This window comes from Cibotium barometz, chromosome 16, assembly GCF_041138505.1.
Source record: "Cibotium barometz isolate CiBa-2024 chromosome 16, ASM4113850v1, whole genome shotgun sequence".
NCBI classification, from domain to species: Eukaryota; Viridiplantae; Streptophyta; class Polypodiopsida; order Cyatheales; family Cibotiaceae; genus Cibotium; species Cibotium barometz.
The window spans coordinates 9,474,049-9,498,290 of record NC_141061.1 but is presented as its reverse complement, the minus strand read 5'-3'; the positions used below and the strand labels follow the sequence as shown (position 1 = coordinate 9,498,290).

The following is a 24,242-nucleotide window of genomic DNA, read 5'->3' as shown; positions in this document are numbered from 1 at the left end:
CAATATTCCTGTACTGCACAATTGTGATATATACCACACTACGGTTGCCTTCGATATTAGTCAGCTCCATCTAAGCTCAAACTTGAAACATTTTGATGCATACTATTAGACAATGTCATGAGCTGACATGTAAACCGACTACTAGGCCTTATCATCATGTCCTTGAGTACTCAATATTCTGGATGCAGACTTTTTTTCTGTGGAAAGACCCTTTGTATGTCAGTGAATGATTTTTCATAATCTCCTCCATATATCACTTTCATATGTACACGTTTATGAATTCCAATGTCCCAACTCAGCACAATTATCTCACATGTAACCCATACTACAAGTGCCAATTTCATCCGAGCTAAGTTTTGGAACATTCTTAGGCATACCATTGAATATTGTCATAAGCTGATATTGTTACCAACTTCATCATTTCCTTCAGCACTCTTTATTAATCATGCAACGTATCATCCTGTGCGTTTGTTAGCTCCAAGTCATTATGGGCACCAACATCCTCACGTGCACTGTGGGTCTTCGTTACCGGAGTCCTGGTGTGACAACTACGGTACATCCTTCTTCCCTAAATGATTTCAGAGACACCTCTAAAAGACCTCATGGACTCTCGTCTCCCACTCCTATGTTCCATCCTTTTTTGACCAATATGTCATCCAGTGGTGACCTCTCGAAAGGGATCTCAACTAACCATGTCAGCTCCTCTACTACCATACGCATCCCACCATCCAACTCCTTGCAACATGCTGCTTCAAGCTTTAGGTGTGTCATTAAACGGTACAGTTTGCATGCACGCCCAAACACTAAAACATTACATTCCCCTGATTTGTGAAATGGACGCAAGTAGCCATTGACATAACCACACAAAATCATCGCAATCAAAGCATTACACAACAGAGCCTCAGTTCGCTTTTGAATGAATAATCTGCTTCTGAGGTTGAAGTGCCGCAGCACTGAAAAAACACAAATATCCTGAACTCTTGCAGGTCCCAGTGCTGTGGGATGTGAAGAGGAGTCTATCTTTGGTATCAGAGATTAGTATATATATACAGATGTTGACGCTCTCATGCTCCATCAAAAATACAGGTTTCTTTTAACACTTGTTTTTTACATCGAAAAAACCGATTAGGATAAGAAAGTAAGATTTCGCTGTTTGCTCTTAAAAAAGAGATGCCTAAACACCTCAAATTCTCGATCAATTTGCTTTCTTCCTTGAAGGAAGCTAGTAGCCATAATTACCACTGTAGGAAGATCCATAAGCACTGACAGAGAGACCTGTTGTATTCCCAGTTGCTGAGGAATATAAGCTTTGTGAGTTGTAAGAAGCATAAGAAGGTTCCACTCCAGTGTAGGAAGAGACTGGTGCAGAAGATCCAGCCATAAAATTCTGTGTTCACAAAACAAGCAAACAACTCAGCAGCTTGAAGATGGGGTGTTGCATCTTCCAACCTTGGATACTTGAAGGGGAAAATTGCCGCATTAAACTGGACAACTCTTGCAAAAACTAGGGTGCTGGTATATGTTTACGTTTTTTAAAAAAGCACTGAGACCAAGAAAGGCACATAACAACAAAGCATACTGAGACATGGCGAGCAGCTCAAATAAGATGAGGTATAGAATGCAATTAAGGTCAGAGGGAGCACTATGGACAAGTTATTATTCGCACAACTCCTCGGAGCCCACGACAAATAAAGCTCGTGAGCCCATTGAAAGTTCTCAACCCGCTCTCTTGGGCTACATAAGTTGCATGAGGAGCCCTAACAAGGATTCAATGCTGCAACTTACTACCTCTCATCGGAAAAGGAGTTATCCAACTAGCTGACCAATTGATTGATTGGGTTCTTGTTGCACCATAAGCCACCCATCATATTATAAGCCTAGGCAGCTGAAGGTCACATACAAACTATGCAAATACTGCATAGTACTCCTTTGAAATAGCTTGGTAATATGTAAGAATTAAGTGATGAAAGTAAAACCACCAAGAGATTTTACACATACTAAATACAGGTTCCAAAAAAGGGTCCACACTAGTTGACATTACTGAATTAACTGGTAGGATTGGTCTTAAAACAAACCTGGACAAGCTGTTGCGCTGTCTGCACTTGTGTACCAGTCCCATGAATTTCAACAGTCATTTCACCATGTACACCTCTAGTTTCCTGGATGGTGATTGTAGCCCCACTTGTTCTCCGCATATAGCTGATATTGGCACCTGCTGTTCCAATGATTGCATCCGCGTAAGACAGCGGTATTTGCATTTTCTGTGTGACCTGTAATCTTAAAAACTTAATTGCAGCTCTCTCTCTCTCTCTCTCTCTCTCTCTCTCTCTCTCTCATATGTAAAGGAAATGAAAGTCACACTTGGGGAACTTCCCAAAGATACCTTTCGTAAGACTATTGTCTAAAGGCATATGTTTAACAAAACGATAATAAAACACACAAGCACAAGAAGACCAATATCCTACTACTAATCTGTGTATTAAATCTGAGAGCAATGGCACAATTTACAAAAGATTATGAAATATAATAAGATTGTAAATGTAAGGTCTAACACGAAATCATGTCACAGGGAACCACATAGGAGAGAGGGTTAAGGCTCACCTCCCAACCATTCAGTCACTCCGGACTCACCCACAACCTGGAGGCCAACACTACACCCTGGGCAAAGCACCGCCGCAGTAAGACATGGCATCCCATACCACCAAGCTACACCCTACAGCTGTCGCCACAATGAGCACCCTCGATGGGCCATGCAGTACGAGCCAGACTTGAAGTTCATAATGCATGGATTATGTTTATATAGGCCATTGGTCATCTATAACTAGCCCCAGTGCTATAATTAGCTAATAACCCTATAATCTTGATTCTTTAATAACTGTGCCTCCACTTATAAGCCTCCTCCCGTGTGAGATGAATTCTCTCTTTTTGGGCGCCTACTACACTGGGCCTTTGGCCCAGGTGCCTAGTACGAACCTGTCTTGGACATAAAATACTTTCTCCATTGATGTCCTCAACAATGAACTCAAGGAACTGGCCTTCAAGTTCCATTCTATTCCAATGTAGCTTCCCTCTCGGACCTTCCCCTCCACTTGATCAGGTACATCTTAAAAGCCTAGTACGCTATCCTAGAACCAACTCTGGTTTTCTAGGGATATACTGTATTCGCTCTCCCAAACTAGTCCTTCCAAAGGACCAACTTCATCTGAATTTTTCTTTCATTGCACTAACATGAAAGACGGGATCAACCGTTGCACCTTGGGGAAGTTCCAAGCAGAACACAACATCACTAATCTTCCTTGTGACCCTAAATGGTCTACAAAACCTGAAAGATAACTTGTATTACTTCCATGTAGGCATAACATTGGAATCCTTTGGTATCTTCACATACACCCACATGCCTACCTCCAAGACCCTTGGAGATTTTCGTTGGTTAGTTTAAGTCAAGGCTCTTTCCTAAGCCGTCCTCATGCTCTCCTTCGCTAGCTTGATCATTCCCTACGTATCCTGCACGAAATCACAAGCTTGTCTGTTTTGGATTTTACTTAATCCAATAGCAATCGATGACTGGTGTTGAAAACCATACATAAGCGTAAAGGACAATATCTGGTAGTTCAACCATTGTTTGATTCATCCACCCAATCAAACCTCTAGATGATCCGAGGAAGACATACTTACCTTTGTTTCTAGCTTGGCAAATATAGCTCGCTAAAACCCTACAGTGAACGTTGAGTCTCGATCACTGACTATTTTCTCAAGTAATCCATAAAGCCCGAACAACTAGTCCACGAGTAAAGCAGTGAAGACATGATTCTTAATCATAGATCGTGTTGGGAGGAACCTAGCCATCTTGGTTATAGTCTATCCACCACTTCCAAATAGCATCATGCCCGCGATTCCTAGGAGACAACCCAACAATAAAATCCACCAAGATATTGTAATATGCAGAAACTTACAAACAAGGATTATACTTTGATTAATGGAACTCAGCCACTTCAATCTTTGATGATCAATAGCATAATACGAAGAGGATAGAGAGTACAACAAGACAGAGAGGAAGAGAAAACATAGTATTGGGTCCTAAATACCCTTTGAAAGGGCCCCACCACAAATAGTGCATTTGCTTTATTGCTCAATGTGTAAAGGACTCACTGTCTGGCTGTAAACAGCCTGTAGATGACGACTTGGAGACCTTCTTCTTGCTGTGTTTCTGGAAACGCTGCTGGCCGCCCTGGATCAAGACCTCTACCTTGCGTTTGGCTATGGACAAGCCTCACCAACTTGTATAAATCTCACATGAATGACCCAAGGATATATATGTATAGGGGTTTGCGGCGTCCCAATCAGGCCAACCTGCTGTAGGCCTGGCCGACCAGCAAAAAGAGGACAAAATAATCATTTTATGATGAGTTCTCTAATGTGTGGCCCACAAATCTTGGCGCCTAGGGCTGGCTGCTCTTGTGAGTCCCCAATGGGTCCTAAGCAAGCCCCCAAGGTGCCACACCTTGCCTTCAAGCCGTAGCTGGCCCACAATCCCCTTATTGGTGTTGCTAGTTACCATATAAATATGGGTTCACATACACCATCCTCCTCGCTATTAGCTCCTAGACCTAGAATGGTGCTCGTATACCCGTCTACAAGCCTAATAAGAACCCGGAACACCTCTACATCATTCAAGAGGCTTACAAAGACATGCAAGTCATGTACTAACATCATATGCGGGACAAGCACAACTGACCGTGACCATGTACAAGACGTGTACACCTTGACAATGACACCCTAGAGTGGATCCCTCGTTGACTCGTCTTGGACAAGGGCTCACCTCGGATCATGTAAACTTGCACCTGTACCATATAGATGCACATAACATCCAAGTGCAGGATGCACGTGACATCCCCTTGTGCGTAACTTGACGGAAACTGCATAGCCTCCAAGTAGTCCGTCAATAATGCTAGATAGTCTTCAAAGAAACTCTTGTCAAGCCATGCCGCTTGGAGTGTCTCTCCGTTATGAAATTTCATAGGAAATTGGTTCTCTCAATGGTTAGAGCCATGCTTGAAACAGTTAAAAAGGATCTGTTCTAGAACCATCACTTCGGCTTCGTCGATGATGTCAAGTTGTGATTCATCTTGGACATCTGAGGGAAGAGGTCCAACATAGTGCTTCAATCAACTGACATGAAACACAACATGCATAGTCTAGGTAACTTCAACTTCATGGACACCTCTCAATGATCTTCTTGAAGATGGGAAAAGGTCCGAAGCTTCGAAACGATAACTTTGGGCAACGTTTGCCAACCTGTTTCAACTTGTGCTTCATAATCTTGAGATATACCCTTTCCCCTTCCAAGAATTTCACATCCATTCTTTCCTTCTTGGCTTAGCGAGTATAGACCTCCCATGCTTTGACCAACCTCTCCTTCATAGGCTCCAAGATGTCCATCACTCGGTTGACTTCAGGCACTGAAGACGATATCCTAGTCAATAATGATTGGAGCGGTCTTCCAAAAAAAGTCTCATATGGAGTCTTGCCAATAGCAAAAGAAAAAGAATCATTGAGCGCTGCTTGAACCAAAAACAAATAATGTTTCCACTTACCTTACTAGTCGTGGACATCACACTTTAGCACATTGAATGCCAATTGATTGTAGACCTTAGTCGGCCATCCGTCTATGGGTGGAATCCACTAGAAAAATTCAACTTAGTCTCAAAATTCTCAAACAATACCTTCCAAAAATGACTAGTGAACTTCATCACGGTCTAATATTATGGTCCTAGAAATGACACCAATCAGTTACCACTGTCACATAAAAAGCTTGGTAACATCCTTGGCAAATACATTAGCCCTACAAGGAATCAGCATAACAAATTTGCTAAAACAATCAACTATCGAGAGATGCTACGTGTTACGCTTACCTTGACTAAGAGGCAAATTTTTCACGAAATCCATGGTTATGTCTTGAAAAGGTCCATCAAGAATTCACATCAATTGTACCAACCCTACTTTTTTCCCATGAGACATTTTTGACCTTCAAACAAAATGGACAATGTTGCAGATACGTGAACACGACTCGCCTCATCCTAGACCAGTAAAAACATGTCTTGACTATGGCAATGTTAGAGCAAAGATAGGTGAGAGTCACAAACAGTGAGACAAATGATTCAAATGCTTGGATGTTTGGTCTAGCTCGCTAAAGCTTCCGTCCCCCCTGCTCGCGCTGCTGCCTGCACGTCCTCCCCCCTTCCCACCCTCGCGTCTGTCCCCCCCCCCCGCCTGGTTTTCTTGCGCCCCCCGCCCCAGCGCTGTAGCGCCTGCCGCCCCCTGCTCCTCTCTTTCACACCCCCCTCCCTTCTTCAGCGCCCCGCCCCCCTCCGCCAGCCTCCACCCTCTCTCCCCCCCCCTGAAACCGATCCCATCAAGTGGGAAAGACTCCGTTGGACACCCACACGCGTAATAGCACAACTTAATACCACAATTTGAAATGGACAACTTAATAACAACTTGAAATTGAAATGAAATGAAATGAGATAAATGGACACCAGCACTGGGGCCAGCACTCGGGCCGGAACGGGCCGACCCCCCCTCAATATATGATATATTTATTGGGAGTATTTAACAAATACAATGCTCCATGGGTTTCAAGAACCAGATGATGTCCATGTACAAGATGAATACAGTACCAAACAAATAGGCTCAAAGCAGATATTCGAAGCACAACGACCACTAGCGTGGTCCAGTCTCCACGGTCTTGTGCTTTCACTGGACTCCGTGGAGAGCGCCCAACTGGTGTTCCAAGACCACACACATACAGGCGCTCCCGTACTAACGCCTCGCTCTCCTCCAATAGAGCTTGGACTACCCAGCACCGAACGGGTGTTGCCGAGGAGAGAATTCCTTATCAGATTTATCACAAAGTACTTTACTTAAATCTGAAAATTCACTTACTTGTGGATGGCAGATGGAAGTCCAATTCCCGCATGTGTCTGTGTAGAAGGTGTAGCCACCTAGGAGGGATAAAGTCCTCTGCAACCTCTTGCCAAAAAGGAGATGGAGCAGCCGCCTTAGGAGAAGTAAAGTCTCGCTCTAGGAACACAGCCACCAAATGTATAGGAGAAGGTGGCTCAGCCTCAAGAGGCATGGACGAGCAACCAATGTATAGTCACCTGACTGCAGGTGAACACCCTGACTGCAAAGAGGAGATGGAGGCGGTGTAGGTGCCTGCAGTGGATAGGGCAACCTGCTGGAAGACAGGCGCAGAAGAGCACACAGGCGCCTGCAAGGGCAGCGCCGTCTGCTAGTAATAGTACCAGCTGCCTGTGAAGATAGCAGCACAACCTTCTGGAGGTGGCAGCTGCTTGCTCAGCGCAGCTGGTTGAAGTTGTTAGCCGCCTGCTGAAAGAACAGCAGACTGTACTCTGTATGAAAAAGAGAACACACAGCCGCCTGCAGTGTTACCTGGCGAAGAGAAGGCAGCCTGCTGGGGATTCAACGCGGCCTGCTGGTCAGAGAAGAGTCGCCGACTGCAACACAGCCTGTATGGACAGGAAGCGTCTGGCTGTAGCTTGTACCGCCTGTAGCACAGGGAGAGCAGCCGCCTGAGAGAGAACTAATGCAGCAGCCTTGAGTCCGTACAGTAGCCTGCAGAGCTGGTGGAGCTGGCGCCGTTAGAAAAACCCAGGAGATGATCGCCCGCCTGTCTATCATGGAGGTCGTGGCTTCCTTTTTATAAAAATTAGAGAGGGAGTTTAAACTATAGTATTGGCTGGCTCCCCACGTTTGCATGTGGGTGGCAAGTTCCAAGGGGGTGTGGGTAGGTGACCATGCACCCACCCCCACACACACACACTTAAATGGGGCTCCCCACCTTGGCCCCTAAGTGGGTGCCCAAAGGGGGTGCCCACTTTTAAGTGAGTGTGAACATATAACCTTATAAATCAAAAGGTTAGAGATTAAAGTATTAAACTAACATGTGCAATATACTCACCACCTGTTCACATGCACCAAAACCCGTCAGAAGACAGAGCAGACTTCACGACTCACTGGCAGGCGTCCCCGCTCAGTAAGTAAAACGTCAAACAGGCAAACACAAAAATACAAGTCATGAGAAAACAGTTTCAGACATGCTAAATATGAGTGCATGTGCAAATAGTATCATGGACATATCTCCCGTTCATGGAACAAGTACAAAATATCTGTCGGCACAAAAATGGTCACGACGTAAAACATAAAAACCTGGTCTTCCTATGGAGTGACAGTCCCATAGGTAAGACAGTTCCAGGCACGAGCCTCACGACACGGCACGAATACTGGTTCTTCCATGGCATGACAATCCCATGGGTCGAACACAGTCGAGGTCATATACGGGTGGCACCAGTCTGGCTCCCGTCCATACAACACCATCCTGCTAACACACAGGTGGCACCAGTCTGTGGCTCCCGTCCATGTCAGTAAAATACTGGCCTCTTCACATGAGACACTGGCCTGGCCTCAAGTGAACTAGACACAAAAACTGGAGATGGACAAAATGGTCGGCCAATTGGTGACATCCCCCCGGGCTTCTAAAGAGTTGTTCTCAACTGAAAAGCCTCAAGATATGCCTGCAACAACTGTGGGCAGTCAACAAAATAGTCCTCATTTACCCATTTTGCATCAATAGGCAAATAATTCTTAAACTTCACAAGGTATCTCCTAGAAAGCTTCCCAGCAGGTAGCTTTCGCTCCTTGTGAAAAACAATCTGTTCTGGCTGGAGGATCTCCTCGAGCTCGTCAAACTCTAGCGGATCTTCTGTGACGGGCTCATCAGGATCTCGCCTCACATATTTCCGAAATAGACTCACATGAAAAGCATTGTGAATCTTCCAGTGACTAGGCAAAGCAAGCCTGTATGACACTTTGTTGATCTTTTGAATCACCTTGAAGGGTCCATAATAGCGAGGAGAAAGCTTAGGATATGATCCTTCTCGTCCTGGCCTCTTCCGAAGCCTAGCCTTCTTAAATTTCAGCAAAACCCAGTCACCTTCTTTGACTCCCATGTCCCTTCTATGCTTGTCAGCAGCCATTTTATGCTTATCCTGAGATCTTGCAATGGCTGTCTGCACCTAACCAAAGGCTACATCCAAGTCACGAACATATTCATCAGCTGCAAAAATTTCATCCTTTGTACGAAGGATGGGTGGCAATACCACTCTGCCATAGATAATCTCAAACGGAGCCTTTTCCGTGGAAGCATGAATCGTATTGTTGTAGGCAAACTCAACAAGTGGAAGATACTTCTTCCATGCAGTCTTTTGATCTGCCACATAACATTTCAATAAATCCAACACGGCTGAATTTGCAGCTTCACTTTGGCCATCCGTTTGGGGATGATAAGCTGATGAAAACTCAAGTTTAGTATCCATATTATCAAATAAAGCCCTCCAAAAGAGGCTTGTAGTCCTGGGATCTCTATCCCCAACAATGGATTTAGGCATACCATGATGCTTAAAAATATTAGCAAGAAAAAGCTTTACCATATGATCAGCTTTAATGGTTTTCTTGACGAGCAAGAAATGAGCTTGCTTGCTAAATCTGTCCACAATGTTCCATTCCCATGCTGGGATCTAGGCAAGTCCATAATAAAATCCATAGTAATACTTTCCCAAGGTTGCGAGGGAATAGGCAATGGCTAAAGCAAACCTGGAGGTTTTTGCCTGTCGAATTTTACCTTTTGGCAAGTAATACATGCACGCACATAAGCCTCAATGTCTTTACGCATGCTTGGCTAAAAGAAATATCTCTGAATCATGCGTGTAGTGGGCATAATACCTCTATGACCAGCATAAGGTGGAGCGTGACATTCGTCCATAACCTTTGGACGCAGATCCTTCACCACACATAGGCAATTATCCTTCATAAGATAACTCTCGTTGATAACATAAGTGGCATGTGAATGACCAGCCATCAAATCAGTCCATATATGGCAAAAATCAACATCCAAATGATACAAATCGCGCATAGCAAATAAGTCTCCATGAGAGGCCACTGAGACGCTTTCATTATCTCTTTGCTCCAACCTGTCCCACTTTTGAGTGAGAGTTTGCTCCGCATTCGGTGGCAAAAACTGAGCATAGAATCTATCCTTAAATTCCTTCCAAGTGTAGATGGGATCCTTGGATCTTTTCAGTGATCCACCAATGAGCAACGGTCCCTTTCAAAAACATGCTAGCATGGCATACTTTTGACTTTTCAATAAAGTCCTCATCGCTAAAAGCAATGTCGAACTGTGCCACAAATGCTAACACTTTAGAAGCATCATGTTCTCCAAAAAAAACATCAAACTTAACAGATTTGTCACCTGCTTTAAATTCCTTGAGCTTTCTGGCATGAGGCTCATGGTCTTCTCTTTTTCTTTTTCCCTTATCCAACGGGGCAGCCCTATCTGCATGGGCTCCATGGGCCGTCATAGAAGTTTCATGAGGCACGGTGGCATGTGCTCCACGAACTTGAAACTCAGATGCATGTGACTTTCCTGCATAAGGCATTGTCTCTCCATGAGACAACTCAGAAGACAAAATTTTTCTAGTAGCAAACCTGTCACCCTTACCATGGGATACATGTCTTGAATGCATGTGATCTTCATGCCCTCCATGAGCACTAGCATACATATACCTGTCAGGTTTTGTGCCTTGTGGAGAAGATGCATGACGAGAGATGACTGTCACCTCGTCCTTTTGCTATAAAAGATTTCAACCTTTGAGATGCGAGATCTCCATGCTTCAAACGAGGTGGATTTCTGAAGTTCAGCTCTCCATCATCCCCCTCTTTGATATCACCTTAGCGGAGGAGGTAGGCAAGTGCCAACTCCCTTGGCTTCTTGCCCACTTCTCGTGCCATAGACTCAAAAGTTACATCTACCATTGCATCAGTCTTCCTAGCTTCAATGGCACTTTGCACATGGGAATCTTCATGCAAAAATTTTAACTCTTGCTCTTGTGCCTGCAAAGGTTTTCTCATACGTTCCATTTCAGCCCTCATTGCATCAGGCTCTTGTTCAAGCATGAGTGTCTTTCCTCGAGACAGTTGTTCCTTTGATTCACTATCATTTACCCTTTCAAGGGGCTTGTGCCTTCCTCGCAGAGCATCAGACCCACGAGAGGCACTAGATGGACCCCTCGAATTTGGCACTTCCAAAGGGTTGCCTTGGCTGTCCATTGTGTTTAAGTGTGCTAGAAGCGGGACGTCCGGTACACAGGTTCGTTTCCCCACTAGGAAGAGGGAAACAACCGTGCTCTGATACCAATGAAACTGATCCCGTCAAGTGGGAAAGACTCCACTGGACACCCACACGCGTAATAGCACAACTTAATACCACAATTTGAAATGGACAACTTAATAACAACTTAAAATTGAAATGAAATGAAATGAGATAAATGGACACCAACACTGGGGCCGGAACGGACCGACCCCCCCTCAATATATGATATATTTATTGGGAGTATTTAACAAATACAATGCTCCATTGGTTCCAAGAACCAGATGATGTCCATGTACAAGATGAATACAGTACCAAACAAATAGGCTCGAAGCAGATATTCGAAGCAGAACGACCACTAGCGTGGTCCAGTCTAACGCCTGGCTCTACCGATCTCAACACCTTTGGACCGAGGTTCTCCAATAGAGCTTGGACTACCCGGCACCGAACGGGTGTTGCCGTGGAGAGAATTCCTTATCAGATTTATCACAAAGTACTTTACTTAAATCTGAAAATTCACTTACTTGTGGATGGCAGATGAAAGTCCAATTCCCGCATGTGTCTGTGTAGAAGGTGTAGCCACCTAGGAGGGGTAGAGTCCTCTCAACCTCTTGCCAAAAAGGAGATGGAGCAGCCGCCTTAGGAGAAGTAAAGTCTCGCTGTAGGAACACATCCACCAGATGTATAGGAGAAGGTGGCTTAGCCTCAAGAGGCGTGCACGAGCAACCAATGTATAGTCGCCTGACTGCAGGTGAACACCCTGACTGCAAAGAGGAGATGGAGGCGGTGTAGGTGCCTGTAGTGGATAGGGCAACCTGCTGGAAGACAGGCGCAGAAGAGCACACAGGCGCCTGCAAGGGCAGCGCCGTCTGCTAGTAATAGTACCAGCCGCCTGTGAAGATAGCAACACAACCTTCTGGAGGTGGCAGCTGCTTGCTCAGCGCAGCTGGTTGAAGTTGTTAGCCGCCCGCTGAAAGTACAGCAAACTGTACTGTCTGTATGAAAAAAGAACACACAGCCGCCTGCAGTGTTCCCTGGCGAAGAGAAGGCAGCCTGCTGGGGATTCAACGCGGCCTGTTGGTCAAAGAAGAGTCGCCGACTGCAGCACAGCCTGTATGGACAGAAAGCGTCTGGCTGTAGCTTGTACCGCCTGTAGCACAAGGAGAGCAGTCGCCTGAGAGAGAACTAATGCAACAGCCTTGAGCCCGTACAGTCGCCTGCAGAGCTGGTGGAGCTGGCGCCGTTAGAAAAACCCAGGAGATGATCGCCCGCCTGTCTATCGTGGAGGTCGTGGCTTCTTTTTTATAAAAATTAGAGAGGGAGTTTAAACTATAGTATTGGCTGGCTCCCCACGTTTGCATGTGGGTGGCAAGTTCCAAGGGGGTGTGGGTAGGTGACCATGCACCCACCCCCCCACACACACACTTAAGTGGGGCTCCCCTGGCAGGCGTCCCCGCTCAGTAAGTAACACGTCAAACAGGCAAACACAAAAATACAAGTCATGCGAAAACAGTTTCAGACATGCTAAATATGAGTGCATGTGCAAATAGTATCATGGACATATCTCCCGTTCCGCCCTTTGTGCAGCTCGGTTCTTGGAAGACTCTCCGCATTCGCTCCGCCTTCGACATAGCTACAGACTCTGATGGAGACTCCTCCCGCCGCCCCACCTCAGAGGGACTCTTCCACAACCCCCTCGCCCGCCCCGGAGGATACCCCCATCAAGCTTTCTCTTTCGCCAGAAGAGGAAGCGAGCCTCGCCGCCGCAGAGGTGGAACGTCTCCAGGCACATTCCACCATCTGCCGTATAATCGGCACTCGCATGTTTATTGAATATTCCCTTGAGCAAAAGAGATAGACACTATAACCCTACTACACGTGAGTTGAGAGTAAGCAGAGATGTTGTGTTTGATGAAATGAGTAGCTAGTATGTGCTGAGAAAGATATCGTTGGGGTTGATGTAACTGGAAATATAATTGCACAAAATGCAAGTCAACAATCACTGTCATTGAGTGGACCTGGAGAGTCCTCTTGTGTTGGGCTTGTTGATAGACCATGGAGTGGCAACCTGCATCAAAATATCAGCCCTAAAAATGTAATTGGTACATCACGAAAAGGCAAAGAGAAGGTTGGTGAGCCTCTTAGTATGCCCAACATTCCTGGAGGACATTTTTATGTTGATAGAGAGTCTAGTGGCTCGAGACAAAGCCTTGATGATGAACTTGGGATTCCAACTATTGGAACAATTGGTGTAAGAAAGACAAGAAAAGCTGCAAAAATACCAAGTAGTGATCATGAGATTCAAAAACCTTATTGACAGATTGACATATGATGGTTATGTCGCTCATCGTTATGCATGTATGACTAAAGTTGTGCAAGATATTGAACCCACATATTTTGAAGAAGCTAATGAAAATTTAGATTGGGAGAAAGCCATGGATAAAGAAATTGCTGTATTGAATGCAAATGAGACTTCGGACCTAGTGCCATTGCCTGGGGACAAGAAGGCTATTGGATGCAAGTGGGTGTACAAAATAAAGCACAACTTAGAAGGAAGTATTAGCAGGTATAAAGCAAGCCAAAGGTTATACTCAAAGTTATGGCATTGATTATGAGGAGACGTTCAGTCTCGTTACCAAGATGGAAACCATGGGAGCTGTTATTGCGGTGGCTGCATCAAAAGGATGGGTTTTACAACAAATGGATGTTAAGAATATGTTCTTGCATGGTGATTTGCAAGAGGAAGCGTATATAGATCAGCCACTAAGTTATGAAGATGTAGATCACCCTGATTTTGTATGCAAGTTGCGTAAAGCTTTATATAGCTTGAAATAGGCACCAAGAGCATGACATGATAAGATAGTGTAATATCTTATCACCACTGGTTTTCATGTGGCAGATGCTGATCATTCACTCTGTGGATAGAAGACTGATATGGACGTTGTGGTCATCACAATCTATGTGGATGACTTGATTGTTGGGTGTGATAGTAGAGACAAAGTTGAGAGTGTGAAATGTCTCCTCAAGCAAAAATTTGATATGAAAGATTTAGGTAAGCTGAGATACTTCCTTGGCATTGAGGTTATTAGAACGACCAAGGGCATGGCTGTCACAGAGGCAGTATACATTGGACATGTTGTCCAAATATGGTTTGGTTGGTTGTAAGCCAATCTCTATGCCATTAGATTTAAATGGCAAGTTGAGTACAATTGCGGGTGACCACTATGTATAGGAAGATAGTGGATAGCTTGATCTACATGACGATCACCAAGCCAGATTTGAACTATACAATTTGGATTGCAAAGTCATTTTATGCAAGTTCCTCGGGAGCCACATTTGGATAGTATGACACGCACATTGCGCTATGTGAAGTCTCCACTAGACTATGATCTCTTTTATAAGGCTGGTACAAAGTTGCTGGTGCTTAGATACACTGATGCAGATTGGGCTGGTAGTATCGCAAATAGAAGATCTACCAATGGATTTATGTTCTCTTTTGGGAGTGGTGCTGCGACATGGAGCAACAAGAAGTAGCCAACAATTGCCTTGTCGAGTACAAAGACAGAGTATAGAGATGCTGCAATGACAACATGTAAGGTAGCTTGGTTGCACAAGCTACTTGGTGATTTGAGGCTACAAGTTAACAAACAGGTTGTCATCTATTATGATAACCTTAGCAATATACAGTTGGTGAGAAACCCGATTTTTCATGCACGGACCAAACACATAGAGATCCACTATCACTTCATCAGAGAGAGGGTCTTATCAAGAGACATCGATCTCATGTATGTTAGCACTGAGGAGCAAGTAGCTGACATTTTCACGAAAGCCCTGGAAGCAGAGAAGCTTTCATAGATTCCGAACTACGATTGGAGTCCTGGGAGTGTTGAGATGTCAAGCTCAATACGAGCTAGCACTTGTGATGTGCCTGGGTGACCCTTTTCGCCACTTACATCACTGGCGTGTTTCATAGGATACTGACATGATAGATCTTCGCCAGTGATTCTACAACTGGACTACACCACCTATTAGTCCACCATTGAGTTATGGCATACTTATCTTGCCAACTCACTCACTTAGCATATTCACATTATGGACCGCATGTACATAGTACTTTACTACTTATGTTGTATTTTCCTATCTTTTTGGTAGAACCCTTTTGTTGTGAAGAAGAACAATTTTCAGTATCTCATCTTGTGTGTTCTCTTTTAGGGTTTGTGAGTGTGTGTGCTTGCAAGAGCTCAATCTCTCTTCCTCCCTACATCTTTTCAAAGTTGTGTTTCAGTTTCATAGATGCAACTTGCAAATACAACTTTGATTTGATTACGGGTTGTAGACCCAATATCTACCTCTGTCCATTGTTGCATCATGCGCATCATCATATGATAAATGCTTGTAAGGCACTAAGGTGGTGGTGAAAGCATAGTCACATGGGACGCAAAATGGGAACGGGGAACAGGGACGGAAAAGATTTGAGAAAGACCATTCCCTGTGACTAGAGTGACATGGGGCGGGAATGGGAACGGGAAGATGCTGCCATCCCCGACATTCCCGTGTCTAAAAATGCCCATTCCCTGTGACTATGGGTGAAAGAAACCTCTTACAAGAGGATGTTGCTGCTCTTGTTCACAAAACAAAGGTGAAGCTGGGCAGATTTAGGCAACAAAACTTGGCAAAAAGCTGTTTGAATTTACTTGACCTGAGAAGATGGAGTGGCTTGAGGAATAGATTTGATGTACAAAGAAGCAAGGCATCCAGGCAATGCATACACCTGTCTTTAATGGGGCATCAGAGGAGGTAATATGATAAAAGAACAAAAACAGCATCTAAACTTCTCCTCCAAGGGACTTGTATATGCCAAGTATAAAGGACAGAGTGGTTACTGGCTGTGATCAACTGCAAACTCTAGGGCATGTTAGTGTGCACAAACACAAAGTCACTGTGACAAAACCTGACAGGAAACCCCATAACATGCGGATGTACAGATGCAAACAGTATTGCAATCTCTAGCTGATGTATTTGCCAAAATGCACCACCTGCACGTGATGTGGATCATGCCCCTCTTTTGAAAGCACTTAGGCAGCACAACAAATTAAGGAAGTGAATTGTCAAGGAAGACGACCTCCCCATTCACAATTCAACCTTTTCCCAATCAATTAAACAAAAAAAAAATGTGTAAAGTATGTATGCTGCATAAGATACAAGGATCAGTACAAAATTTGGCTTTCATAGTAGGGCATTGGGCTAAGGCAAAGCTCCTACAGGGTTGATAATGCACAAAGACATCTCTGATGGGCAAAGTCTAGGCTGACCAGCAGAACTAGGCCAGCAGCCCACGCCTTTTCTTTGACCCCAACCATTTGTTGAATTATGGACCAACCTGTCTGTAGAAGCGCTTGCGAGGCAGGCATGCCATGACTTAGGCAGCCACCAGGGCACACTTCTTGTCTGTGCAACATCAAAATCCTAAAGCCAAGGAGTCACCCCAACCTGCTTTTCACCCTGCTCAAACCTTTTACTGAATCATCATCTCCTTGTAAAACTCTACAATTGTAATCCAACTGATAAAACCAGCAGACAGTCTACCAAAAAGGGGAAGTTAATGGAGCAAGTATCAGGTGATACTTTGTAGATACACTTCCAGTCCGTTTTCGTACCAAAGACATTCGGGCAGCTTGGCATGAAACTTCTAAATAAATCCATAATTCCTAGAGCTGAACCATAAAAGCAAGAAGCAAGTATGTTGGTTGGACCAACCACTCCGTAATACTACAGATGAGAACATGCACCAACATGCTAGCACATAAGTATTCAACCAGAAGAATACACCAGTTCAAAAACAAATGACTTAACATCTCCTCTTCAGCAACAACTTTAAAATGGACTTTCATAGTCAAAAACAAAACCTGAGTAATGACTGGGGCTGGTGGTGGTGCCACTACTTGAGTGCTAATACCCCCGATGCTTGGGTCTCTACCATAGATAGACACTCCATGGTGATGATTCTGAGAATCGAACGTGTCTGCAGGATAATAACTCTCATGCTGGAATGAGGGTGTAGAATAATGGGATGCACCACCTAAACCTGGTCCACCAGAGCTTGGTGCAGTGTAATGAGATGCTCCACCTAATCCTGAAACCCCAGAGCTGGGCGCAGCATAGTGAGACGCACCACCCAAACCTGGTCCTGCAGAGCTGGGAAGAGAAGCTGCAGAGCTAGGACCCCATGAGGCCTGAGACAGAGATTGCTGGCCTTGAGTTTGAACAGCTCTCTGCTTGCCAATATAAACAATAATAAGTTAGATGAAGATCTCTCTCTCTCTCTCTCTCTTTCTCTCTCTCTCTCAAGGTTAGAACGAACTGCCTTCATAGAAAAGAATAAAAAAGGCTCAACTTACATTCAGCTCAAACAATGGTAAAATGGAGCGATCTACCAAAAACTTCCGAAGATGAGACACCACCAGCTCCATGGCTTTTTGCACCTTTGTTCCCTCTCCTTGGATTTCCACAACTCTGTCATCTGGAAGAGCGCATAAAGGAAGTTCCTCTGCCACAGAAGCATAGAAGTCGTCCGTTATATATGTGTGCATAGAGAGAGAGAGAGAGAGAGAGAGAGAGAGAGAGAGAGATTTATAAACGTCTAAAGATGACACTATGGTAGCCCATCAAATGTATCTGTCATATTCCAGTGGCATATAGCAAAGAAGATGTTACAAAATAGCCAGAATACGTGTGTGTGTGTGTGTGTGAACGTGTACTTATGTCTATATTTATATTTTATATATGCGCGCGCGCACACACACACATATATATAAGTATGTCACACACACATTAACATCTAACACAAACCATACAGGGTAGCCCATCAGATGTAATGTGTAACAAAAGAGACATCACAGAGTAACTAGAATATATACATTCTCATCCCAAATTGTGTGAATCAGTAGCGGCATACTTTGTCCTAGCTTTGACGAACAAGTTTTACTTTGTTTTATTTATTCATTCATTCTTTCATTTGTGTGTGTGTGTGTGTGTGTGTGTGTAACAAGTTTTACTTTGTTTTATTTATTCCTTCATTCTTTCATTTGTGTGTGTGTGTGTGTGTGTGTGTGTGTGTGTGTGAGAGAGAGAGAGAGAGAGAAAGAAAGTTATATTAACGTCTACGAAAAACCCCGAGGGCCTATGAGACCAAAAGTAATACAATGGTACCATGGATATACCGAGCCATGGAGAACTGAAAGAAAAAGTAAAATGAAAACATCAAACAGTCAATGTGATCTCCAGATGATACTGTGTAGAGTGAGATATGCTGTGATCAGCTAATGACGATACCTGCCTCGACCAGAACCGATCTGATGGTGGAGAGAGAGAGAGAGAAGAGGGGAGGGCAGAAAGAGAGTTGGACAAACACACACAAACACACAAAGAAAAGATTCATGAATATTTGAAGAGTGAATAAAGTCATAGAAACCGTCGTCCATTCCCTTTATAAAGATGTTATATACCTAGATGAATCCAAGAACATGCCCAAATTCACCTTTTAGGAACGTGCATGTTATATACTCACGGTAGTCAACACACAAGACTATAACTATCAACTCCATTATGCATAGTATGGACTAGATACTACGACATCCCCACTAACGTCATCAATGCCCAATAGTGGGTGTAGAACTCTGTATCAAGATATGCTCTCACACACGCACTCCACACACACACACACACATAAGAGCATATATTCACACAACGCCCTTCGTATTTAGTTTCTATCAAACCTCCGGAGATGCAAGGCAAACTCAACCATAACTTTGAACTGTCAAACACATGTTCTCTGCACATAACTTCGAACTGTAAACACATTTGCCCCTGCTAGCTAGTCTAGCAAACAGCAATGCAATAAAAATGGAACCTAATTTTAGTATCATCTTGTGCCTGCCCCTGAATCACGCAAAGCCCCAAGCTACTACCACTCATCTTCTTCACCTAGAACCTTAAAGCACAATTACTCTAAAAATCGAGTTTGAAACAATGGTTCTACAGGAATAGTCCACAGCAAACGCCTATATATACACAAATCTGATCATCTCTGCTTGAACATTTGTCAAAAGATGTAATTTCAGGTTATATTTTGATGTCCATACACTCGGCTGGTAAATATATCGCTCGACTCTTGCATACAGCCAATAACATTATAATGCCTCCATTTCACCTTGACAACCCATTAACCATTCATTGAACAAAGCCCGACAGCCTAAATAGTTGTCATTTGTCTGGTATTAGACTTGGGAATTTGTATTTCTTGAACCCTTCTCTTCAGATAGACAGCAATGAATCGGACAGAAAAGAGATGTAAAAGACAACCTGCTGAAACAGAAAGCAGATAAGGTCAAAAAGTACTACACAATGCCAAGCTTGCAGACCTTACCAACAGAAATTACACGAACAATCGCACCAGACGCATCCTGAATAGACTTGATTGTTGTCCCTTGCCTCCCAATGAGGCTTCCAGCCTGAGTTGCTGGCACCAAGAGTTTTGAAGAAGCTACCCCCGCTGCGATTCGCACAACGGACCCATCACCTTCACCTTCAAAGCCATCTATAACACGCATATGTACTTTCAACAAGCCATCCATAGCTGGAGACACTGCAGCCTCTGGTTCCTCTCTTGCAGACACCATAACCTACACAAATTTAGAACTCTAAATGAGACTGCCATTTCCGCAACTGAGAATTTTCAATTCAAGCACCAGCATCACATACACTGCTTCGCATGAGGAACTGAACACTTACAACTCTTTCAGGTGTCCCAGGGACACCATCCAAAATTTTGATACGAGATCGTGTTTCTTCACACATCTTCTTCACAAACTCGCCTTTCCTTCCAATAATACCGCCCACTTTGAAAACAGGAACTATCAGTCTGAAGACATTGTCACCAGGCCATCCGGGCCATTTCTTATCTCCTGCAGCTGCTACCTCGTCCTCGCGCCCCCTCTTTTGCCCTGGAGTAGCAGGGATGCCACCAACATTGACTCCAGGAGCACCTTGCGGCTCCAATAAAGTCCCTGGTAGACCAGACGCTGGAACTGCAGCCATAGTTGCCATACGACTCTCTAGCTTGCAAAAGTTGGGTAGTAAACAAAATATGACTCAGTAACTCTCTCTCTCTCTCTCTCTCTCTCTCTCTCTCTCTCTCTCTCTCTCTCTCTCTCTCTCCCCAACCCAAGCAAAATAATGCACAATTGGCCAAAGATCAAACATATTGCAAAAAACGCATAGAGGGCAGCTTTTTGTGAGGGCAGAGCTCTCACTGAGAATTTCCGCACACCAAAAATTAGAATTTTTCTTAGAGGATTATATTTGACAATTGCACTGCAGCTCCTCTAGCTTGCAAGTAAAAAAATCTTCCTCATTTGAGCACCAAGTGAAGTCGCTAACCATAGACGCCAATGGTTGGTTGAGCCCTGAGGTGCTTACACATCGATTGCTGGTTTTGGACTACAGATTTGGCTCAAGGGTGAGTGAAGTCGCTAGCCCTAGACACCAATGGTTGGTTGAGCCCCTAAGTGCGGTCCCAAAACATCATAGACATCAATTGTTTGGTTTCGACTACAGATTTGGAACCTCCATGGTCTTCATGTTGTGTATTTGACCTCATATGTCATTTTCAGCCTTTCGCAAACGTAAATAAAACTCACTCTCTCCCTCTCTCTCAAACATAACCTCTCAAGCTAAAACCCCATATCTAACTAACCTCATACACCGTTACCCTTTCTCTCTGTGGCTTGAAGCTCTCTCTCAGACACGCCTACCACACCATTTATCTTTCTGTCTCTAGGGTGTTCCGTCTCTCTTTCTCTCTCTCTCTCAAGCAGCATCCATTGAGCACAGTAAAAACCCTAAAACAGGACACCCACCTTCTCCTTCTCTCTTTTTCTCTCTCTCTCTCTCTCTCTCTCTCTCTCTCTCTCTCTCTCCAAGCAGTATCCATTGAGCACCGTAAAAACCCTAAAACAGAACAGTGGACAGCATTCAAACACGAGAAAGAAAACTGAGAGAGCACGTTCAGCAAGGCAAGCGACAGAAGAACAACCGAGAACAGTACTCAAAACAGCATAATTTTATCAAGGGCAAAGAAATACCAGGTAAGTAGCAGGGCCGAAGCGAGAAGCACGAGGGTTGAAACTTGAGAGAGACACACTGCTACTGCACACACACTGTCGTTGCGTTGGGTAAATCTTGCGTTGGGTAAATCTTTAAAACCTAATAGATAGTCACTTTGATTGGTTGATTTAATTTGATTATTGTTTATTCAGGTCCAAAATATTTGATATTGTTTAGATTTAGGTCACTCTAGCTCGGCAGTAATTTATTATTGCCCACTATCGTGGGCGTTATGCCTAACCTCAGTGTATCCTAAGGTTAGACAAACGGCTCTACAAACAGCAAGAGACGACGATAGGGGAGAGAGACAAACGATGACCATGCAACAGCTAGAGACGAGGATTGGCGACAAAGATAGACGACCACCACAGAGAGAGAGAGAGAGAGAGAGGGGTTGGTCACACCTCTCCCACCACCTGCCAGTCCAACTCCCGTTCCACTCCCACACCTCCTCGCCCAAGCCACGTGTATCCCCTCTCCCAACCTGCTAGCACTTCAAGCAGAAAGACAGAGGGGCTTGTCTCCCCACACGACCAAGACAGGCCTAGCCTACATGCGACTGCGATTGCGAGAGAGAGAGAGATGCTACAAAAAAGCGAGTAGAAAGAAAAAAAATTTATCGCAGGAGTGAGATTTTTCTGATAATTTATTTTTGTAAAAGAAAGCTTGTGGAGCAAGCAAGGATTTTTCAGATATTTTACTATCGAATTTTTGTAAAAGAAAAGCTTGTAGAGCAAGAAGGGCTAAAATAGCCATGTAACCTATTTTTGAAGTAATAAAATCTATAAATACTCAAGCGGGGACGCTTTTGGTACACGTTTGGGGGCGGGGGGCAATTGGGACCCTCTCGCGTCTGTATTTTCTATTTGGCACGCCTCCAAGCTCTTCAGTTTCTCATTTCAGTGGTATCAGAGCCCATGGTACCCTCCATTAAAAGATGTGTGTAGGCCAACCACAGCCCAGAGAACTGATCACGTGTGTGCGTGAGGAGACCAAGCGAATGCTAATCAAGAAGCATGTCTAGTGTAGAGGTGTAGAGCAGCAGGTTCAAGGTAAGGCCGCACAGTGCCTTGGCGACTGTGAAACCCAGGCCAAGCCCAGCAATAATAAGACTGGCTTCTAGGCACTAGCGCGACGAGATGGCCGGTATCATAGCCATCTGTAACAGCGCCCAACAAAAAACATTGGCACAGTACCACACGATCGATGCACAACACCCGCAACAATGACACCAGACGGCAACGACCACCAGTGTCTCCACAGTAGATGAGAGCAAAGAGGCCCTCGTTTTCCCCTTATACCCTACTGCCAAATGTTGACAACGCTATGTAGGATAAAAGCTAGGTTGCATGGTAGCACTAGCTAAGGCGCAAGAAGGAGAATAAAAAGAAGAAGAAGAAGAAGAAGAGAGAGAGAGAGAGAGAGAGAGAGAGAGAGAGAGAGAGAGAGAGAGAGAGAGAGAGAGGTGTATTAACATCGGTAGAATGCAACACGAGGGCATAGAGAAGAAAGAGAAGAGGAGGAGGAGGAGGAGGAGGAGAGAGAAGGAAAAGAAGAAAAAGAAGAAGAAGAAGAAGAGGAGAGAGAAAGAGAAGAATAAGAAGAAGAGGAGAAATAGAAGAAGAGGAGAAAGAGGAGAAGAAGAAGAGGAAAAGAAGGAGAAGAAGAAGAGGAAAAGAAGGAGAAGAAGAAGAGAAAGAAGAAGGAGAAGAAGAAAAACAAGAAGAGAGTATTTATATTAATTATTTATTTATTTTTTTAAATGAGACCTAAAATGAGTATTATTACATGGTTATGACTAAACCCAATTCGATGTGTCCTCAACTTTGCAAGGATTCGGGACTTGAGTAAATTTTCTAGTTATGTACCTCACTTGGGCCAAGGATATTCTAGGCTGTATGGTTATTTCACTTAACTAGTTTATAGACTAGTTTATTTCACTTAACTAGTTTATAGACTTAAGTTTGTGCACGAGGGTAGGCATGTTGTTATGCGTGGTATAAGCATGATGTGCAGGTGATGATTTCTATCATGGAGCCACGTTGAGTTTCTGACAACTTTCAGCTCGACTTACTCACGATAGGTCCTCATCTTTGCCGAATGATTACATTTTCAGTTATTTATGAATTGTTTTAAATTCTATATTTTCTTAACTTTCTCATTTTTGTAGCCAACAATATATCAAGGTAAGACCTTCTTACTTTTGCATTCTATTTTACATCGTCAAGTCTTATTTAATATTTGTTTATTTTGTAGTAACTTTATATATATATATCAATCAATTCACATTGCCTTCTCATTTTTCCTCTCTAATTTCCAATGAGGTATTCTCAATATAGAACATCATTGCAATCAAATCAATGTAAGGTGCGACCTTCTTACTCTTGACTTGACCTTATGATTGCCAAGTTTCATATTTATTATTCGAGTTTATTTTACCTTCAAGTGCAAATTAATCTTGTCATCATCATCTCGTTTGACATTAAGCTAATTATATAAATTTAGACTTGTTTATTTAAATTGTTTCCAAACCTATTAGTCTTATTTGAATTTAAAGTTTGTGAAGTAATATATTCATTTCATTTTATTATCTTTACAATAAATTTTATGTAAGACTTTTTGTAAATTTCAAGGAGAGTTCTTATGCATCGAAAGTATAACTTCTTGGAGGAACTGGTCCTTCCATCTTGAACTATACTTTCACTATGTATTAGTCTTGTGGTATGGAACACAAGATTAATCTTGTGTGAAGTATTCCAATGCATACTTGTCTCTAGATTTGTGTGGGATAACTTCTGGTGGTATGGGACACTAGAATTTATTACGCATAGAAGTCCTTGATACAATGTCT

The 24,242-nt window shown here is 43.7% G+C and overlaps 1 protein-coding gene across 3 annotated transcripts; it reads right to left on the bottom strand.

The window, feature by feature from the left end:
- Positions 1–858: 858 nt before the first annotated feature.
- LOC147630345 (flowering locus K homology domain-like) lies at positions 859–21,499 on the bottom strand. 3 transcript variants are annotated; one of them, XM_086810210.1, is made up of 7 exons: positions 21,370–21,499; positions 20,018–20,340; positions 19,653–19,908; positions 17,626–17,774; positions 17,134–17,499; positions 2,076–2,270; positions 859–1,387 (listed from the first exon to the last, which is right to left on the bottom strand). In XM_086810210.1, the coding sequence occupies exons 2-7, from the start codon at positions 20,330–20,332 to the stop codon at positions 1,223–1,225; spliced, it is 1,446 nt and encodes a 481-aa protein (XP_086666336.1). In that variant the 5' UTR covers positions 20,333–20,340; positions 21,370–21,499; the 3' UTR covers positions 859–1,222. The 3 variants fall into 3 exon arrangements, with proteins under 3 accessions (XP_086666336.1, XP_086666335.1, XP_086666334.1); XM_086810209.1 differs by having other exon boundaries at positions 20,018–20,344; positions 21,370–21,494; XM_086810208.1 differs by lacking the exon at positions 21,370–21,499 and adding an exon at positions 20,666–21,328.
- Between the last annotated feature and the right edge of the window lie 2,743 nt (positions 21,500–24,242).